At 43.6% G+C, this 6,000-nt stretch overlaps 2 protein-coding genes across 9 annotated transcripts in view; one reads left to right on the plus strand and one right to left on the minus strand.

The window, feature by feature from the left end:
• Positions 1–1,063: 1,063 nt before the first annotated feature.
• LOC126579853 (ubiquitin carboxyl-terminal hydrolase 30 homolog) lies at positions 1,064–4,188 on the minus strand. The gene is made up of 3 exons (XM_050243507.1): positions 3,860–4,188; positions 2,238–3,666; positions 1,064–2,150 (listed from the first exon to the last, which is right to left on the minus strand). Exons 1-3 carry the CDS (start codon positions 3,939–3,941, stop codon positions 2,045–2,047), a joined length of 1,617 nt encoding a protein of 538 aa, XP_050099464.1. The 5' UTR covers positions 3,942–4,188; the 3' UTR covers positions 1,064–2,044.
• A 904-nt stretch (positions 4,189–5,092) lies between these two features.
• Positions 5,093–6,000, plus strand: part of LOC126579518 (kinesin heavy chain) — a 13,390-nt gene continuing 12,482 nt past the window's right edge. For 2 of the 8 annotated variants that reach the window (XM_050242868.1, XM_050242872.1), the window contains exon 1: positions 5,103–5,209. The gene's annotated coding sequence lies outside the window, so the exon portion shown is untranslated. The other 6 variants (XM_050242870.1, XM_050242873.1, XM_050242874.1 and 3 more) reach the window with 5 other exon arrangements.

Raw genomic sequence — 6,000 nt, forward strand, 5'->3', positions numbered from 1 at the left:
CCTTTTTCGATTGCTGTGCAAACTACTACCTGAGAACAGGATTTGAGACCAAATGCACAAACAGAGAACGTAGTGCTGTGTTTTCGTTGTTAGTTGTTTTCTTATGCTCTTTGAAAATGTTATGCTCTTTGCAAATGTAACGCTAGGCTAAGTCTACTTGACCTTTTTGGCAAGGTATTCGTCATCTTAGGCGTCACTATGTATTGTCTATACTACACCGATACCGCGTTACATTAATGAATTAGGCTACTTATATCGCTTTTACTTACATCTTTTAATAACTCTTTCCTTAGCTTTTATGTACAAATTTGATTTTTCGGTATCGAAAAGATGGCTCAATGGTGAATGATTCATGAAGACAGCTGTGTTTAGCTTGGATATGAAAAGGAAACACCGACGGAAAGAACTAATGTTTACCATTCCTCTCGGGAAGCTCAAATTTACCTCCAGTTTTATTCATAGTTGGTAGTGACAACGATTGGTTTTATTACACATTTAGTACGATAATCATAGCTATCTGAAGGAGATGAGAGGCATCATTGTCAAATGGTAATTGTTATTCTATTAGATTTTTTTGTGCGCTCATAACAAATCAATCTGATGGCGCGTTTCATCAGATCATATATGTAATTCCCAAAGTTATGCAATTCTATTAACATAGCATAACATAACAGGCAAAGTTGCACGCAAATCAAGATTTTCACAAAAACAACAGCAAAACTATACGGGCTATGCTGCAATATGCTGAGCATCTTTATGCCAAGAAAAGGATAGTATTCTTCTCAGAACGATATGCAAAGATGCTTCACAGAAACAGTGAACTAATTGGATTGCACCACACTCGCCGTCCACGTATGCAGTCAGAAGTCCCGAATAACCCAAACAACACACAGTTCATCGCGAGAAACTGATAAATTTTAGAATAGCTCTATCAATTGCAGCGTTTATTATCGCCGGAAAGCCAGTGGGTGTGTGGTCATTGATGAGCCGACAGCGCATATCCTGTTTTAGTACATCACGTTCGTTGAAGGAAGGACAGAAATGAACACTGTCCGGGGAGGGATATATAGCAGACAGCGTTTTTATTTCCATATGCGTATACATCTAGGTAATGGAATTTGTTATGTAATATAAAATTCAGCAAAGTATATTCTTTATATTTACAGCAGTGGTCTATGAAATAGCTACGCACATAGAATATGCAAAACTGGGCCATACACTCGCTCACGTGTATTTGTAAAATAATGTTCACTTCTTTTTAAAGCTAATTAGAGTGCAGAAAATGAATTTTTCAATTTTTCCAATTTCAATTTTCCCCCCAGAAAGAAGAAAAAGCAGCAGTTTAATTCACGAGAACTGGCACGAGGGAAGCGGGCGTTAAAACCCATATGCCTCATTTATAGTATACAGAGAATTATGTTGTTCAAATGTCGTTAAATGCCGTGTGTCGAAGATAATATTCGGTAAAAATAGGTGTTCTGGACTAGACACGACAAGACAACCATCTCAAACATACCAATAAACGTGAAAAAGCGTTCAGCGGATCTCCTGATCCTTTATCCTATTAAACGAATATCAAGTGACGCATAAATCAAGTTGCAAACATATCAGGAGAGTGGGAAGGCCTTGCAAGTACTGTATAGTCCTAAATTCCACGCAATCAGCGAAAAGACTTGTGGATACGGTACCTTAAACATGTAAGGGTTGTTTTCAAAGACCACCGTGAGCGAACAGACACGAACAGTTTTTAGGTGAACTACCGTTAAACGCATATTTGCCCGAAGTGCATTTTCTCTACATCTTTAAATTGCCTATTCTTTTAATATTTCAAACAAAACATGTATGTTTGTTTTCCAAGTATGGAAATATTACCAAAAGATCTCTCTTTCTCTCTCCTCTCCTCTCTCTCTCTCTCTCTCTCTCTCTCTCTCTCTCTCTCTATATATATATATATATATATATATATATATCTCTTTCACTCTCTCTCTCTCTCCCTCCTCCTTTACTTCTCTCATGTTTTTCCAACAAGTATTTGATTTATAATTTAGCGTGTTTTAGTACTGCGATCGTAGAATAGCATGTAAGCAGAGCTGTTAAGGACCTCTTCGATTGGAACCTCACGAACCACAGCATCTGACGTGTAGTACCACCTGTTACGGAAGAGAAAACCAGCGATATACGCACTGTCTTTGGCAACAATAGGCATAGATTGTAAATAATGGTACGATTTTACTTACTTGTATGAATTTCGCAGTGCTCCTCTCCTATAAGTGACGAAATGACCTTCATTTGCTTCGCCCGAGTGCACGATGACGGCAAGAAGTCGGTAAAGATTCCGCGGGAACATAGCGCCGAACGTATAAGAACTGAAGTTCATACCGGGGGCCACCCCAACGTCACTGGTTCCGCCGAAATAGTCCGGTTGACTACCGCTCATTTGACTTCCCGAATCTTGTGGCGCACCGTTCATTCCGATCTGGTAGAGGGAGGAGGTGCTACCCCACGGTGTACCGATATTGCTGTTTAATCCAGGCTGCACGAAGCTATATGGTGCCATGGACAGTGTTTCCGGGAAGTGTACATTATCAATTCGCTTCTGCGCTCGTCCAACCCCTGCGTGCCACGTCGTGCGTGCTATATGTATGCACAGACAGGCCGGCAGTTTACTAAAGGTGAGTGTTTTCGTATGTGTCTCAGTCTCGCCACACGTTCCACACAGCACCGCGTCGATAGATTCTGGCTGAATGAAGTCAGAAAGCAAATTTCCAAGCCCCAAACCAGGTGTGACAGTCGATGGCAAAGGGAGCGTTATGCTGTCAAACTTGTCGTACCGCACAGTCGATTTATGGCCGCACCCGGAGCAGCATAGCTGGCTTCCAAGTCCGCCGCGAAATGGATGTGGTATTTGGTTTTGCTGCCGGTCACTCCACACCGAAACACGGCCCGGCCCACGATTGAGCCGCTCGAGAGAGCGGTATGAGACCGAATGACGATTGTGCATGAAATTCCCGGGCGCCTGCAGCATGTTGTCCATCTCCTGGCACGGTGGGCGGCTGGATGCACCCAAGGCAGCGGTAATCAACGCAGACGTACCGTACTCCAGCGCCAGTGAGTTGTCTTGCGATTCTTCATGCTCAGTACACACAGAATGCGGCGAATCTGGTGTGTGAGCTTCCGATCGAGTGTACCGCGTCAAATTAGTCGATTCGTCGTACTCAGCGTTACAGAAATCCGATAGCATTGCGCTGGATGGACGGGCAGGCATCGTTGGGCAACCTTTATCATAATCGAGCGCATCCGAGAGACAGCCGATTTTGCGCGGCTTCGAAACCTCTTCCTCGAGCGAATTGAGTAACACCAACAGCAACTCATGGGCATCATGCTCCTCGGGCGAGATGACCCAGCCCAGCGAGTTGAGCGCCCGGATTACAGCACCCGGTGCGTAGGGATCGCCTCTCAGTGTAGGGTGGGTGCCGTTTACTACTTCCAAAACATTCTGCAGAGATGATACGAGGCTCTTCTTGTCTTTGGTGTTATGCAGCTGTAGCCAAGCAATAAACTGAGGGCATGCGGCTAGCGCTTGCAACAAAGTGTTGAGGAAGCAGGTTTTGCCGAAGTTATGAAGACCAGCAATCTGTCCCCGACGCTGGCGCAATCTCGACGTGCCTGGAATGCAATTAGGACCCAAACATCAATGCACATACATGGAAAAACTCATTTGATTATGCTAGAATACATTAAAAACACCTATCAATCGTCTCAAAAGCGGAGCATTGGATGAAAACCTTCTCCGAGATACGGTGGAGCGACACAGTAGACAACTGCAAAGTAATAAAAGCGAAGCATAGAAGGTACCTACCTGAAGGGCCCCAGAAAACAAATGCACCTACAACAACGGCCGCTGTTACGCCAGCGGCCATCAATAGTTTCTCACTTTCCATATCAACCTAAACGAGCAACATTGCTTTAAGCCCGCAGGTGCAGTTATCAAACACTTATCAGATGTTATTTTGCAGAACAACACTGGTCATGATCGTTGTTAAAGTGAAGTAAAATGAATGATGCACACTGGCTATCAGCTTCCTACGACATATTGCACGCGCTGCGTGTGGTTATCTATATCGATTGGCTCTTTACTTGTGGCAAAAGAAAACTTTTTCAATTTTGTTATGGTTTTTGTAACCTATTTTTGCTGATCTTTTGACAATTTGGTACTTCATTCGAAGCCCTACCAATACGTGCACACTTTTACATTACGTCCACAATAGCAGTGTTCTGTGCACACTTCTGAACGTCAAATCCGTGAGCAACTCTTGAAAAATTACCGTTAATATATTTCCAGCTAACCCATATAAGGGTTAATGTTAGAAGCAAAGATTACAGTTAAATGTAAAATGCTACTATTAGCGCCTTCGCTCTCGCTGGGTACCTTGTTTGTGTACGGAAAAAAACCATCAGCTAAAACATAAAAAATGCCTACTTTCAGGGGTTAAATATTAAAACTATCTGGAAGGGAGAGGAGTAAGGGTAGAAAGGATTTATTTGGTATGTAATAACTCTTTTCCCTCCCCCTACCCCTTTCAAGATATTTTCTAAAGATTCTGATACATTTAATCGATTGTTTAACCATTTAAAATCCCACTGTAAATCCCAAAAAATATGCAATTTGGTAGCTCAAGGGGTTCGAAATATCCGAACAGCGAATATGGTAGTTTGCAATAGTCCCAGGCAGCACTGCCCCATGCAATGTTTGATATTTTTTTCGAGGTGACTTCTCACAAAAAAGACTCATAAAAATGCAAGTATTGAAAAAACATTATCTGGACAATCGAGGATTATTCAAGCTACCTTTGACTAACAAAAGCTGGAAAGCCGTTGCAGCGCGCTCGGGCGTTCTCCACGAGTTTTCCAATCATTTTCCAAGCCACCATTGGTTAGGTGGGTTGCAACAACTGTCAAATTGTGTGGAAAATTTGGGTCGATGAAAATGTTGGATTCTGTGTGTTTATGGTCGGTTTATGGTTTTTATGCGGTCCATATGCGGTCTTCGGAAACCATATAATTCTTTCCGCTGTCCGAAGGGAACGATTCCGGGACAAAGCCGTATCGACAATCGGTTAGTGAACTTCAATGTGAGTGGAATAACTGCATGTAGCTACTTGTGTTTTGTGCATATTGTGATCTTGATCGACGGCAGGCAACTTTTGGTGTAAATTAAGTGTGAAAATATCTAAGACGGTCCGTTGCCCAGTTATTCGCTGCATATTTTCGGCGACTCTATCGTCGGTTGTTAACATCGAGCCAGTGCTGTGGCCATTTTTCCCCTTTCCCGTTTTTCGGTTGGCCGTCTCTGCTCGATGGTCGCGAGTTTTTCCTCTTTCCTCCAACACCAGCCGCTTTGCTACCACATCCAATACATTATATGCTGGAGGAATATGCTGAACATCGCATGCCAAGCGTGCAGAAAGGAAGAACGAAGTTTTCGGTAGTGAAACGGATCGATCAATCGAGTCGGCGGCGAAGGTGCGCAAGCGTAGATGCGTGTATAGATGTGTGTGTGTGTGTGTGTGTGTGTGTGTGTGTACGCGTGTTTTTGCCTATGCTTTTCTTTTTACTGGTGAAGTTCCTTTCTCGTGCTCAGCATCTTTCCCTACCGTTCAAGCAACCCCCGGTATTTGCAGCGATATTTTCAATCGGTTGCTGACTGTCACGGACGATGATGACGCGCCCCTGCTGTGTCGGTGATGTGGTTTGCTTTTGCACTCTCGCTTCAATTGGACGGGCGCATATGACGCAATGAGTTCGTGCGTTATTTGTGCTGAACCGTGCAGCAAAATTATGTTTCCATTTTGTTCCATCCATCCACGCCATGTTTTCCAACGCCCACGTTTCTCTTTTTTGCGCTACGCTTGGCTCGGCGCAGCCATTTGAGATGATTCCGTGCTCGCAACGGTAATACCCTCCAATGCACAGGCGGGCTTTTCCTAGGGAAAGCGGTGA

The sequence above is a fragment of the Anopheles aquasalis genome, chromosome Y (genome assembly GCF_943734665.1).
Source record: "Anopheles aquasalis chromosome Y, idAnoAquaMG_Q_19, whole genome shotgun sequence".
Lineage (NCBI taxonomy): Eukaryota > Metazoa > Arthropoda > Insecta > Diptera > Culicidae > Anopheles > Anopheles aquasalis.

Excerpts from the sequence above, each read along its gene's own strand:
- LOC126579853 (XM_050243507.1), bottom strand. The coding sequence starts at position 3,941 with ATGGAAAGTGAGAAACTATTGATGGCCGCTGGCGTAACAGCGGCCGTT. Across the intron at positions 3,667-3,859 it reads TGTTTTCTGGGGCCCTTCAG|GCACGTCGAGATTGCGCCAG; the intron begins GTAGGTACCTTC and ends ATTGCATTCCAG. Across the intron at positions 2,151-2,237 it reads GCACTGCGAAATTCATACAA|GTGGTACTACACGTCAGATG; the intron begins GTAAGTAAAATC and ends CTTCCGTAACAG.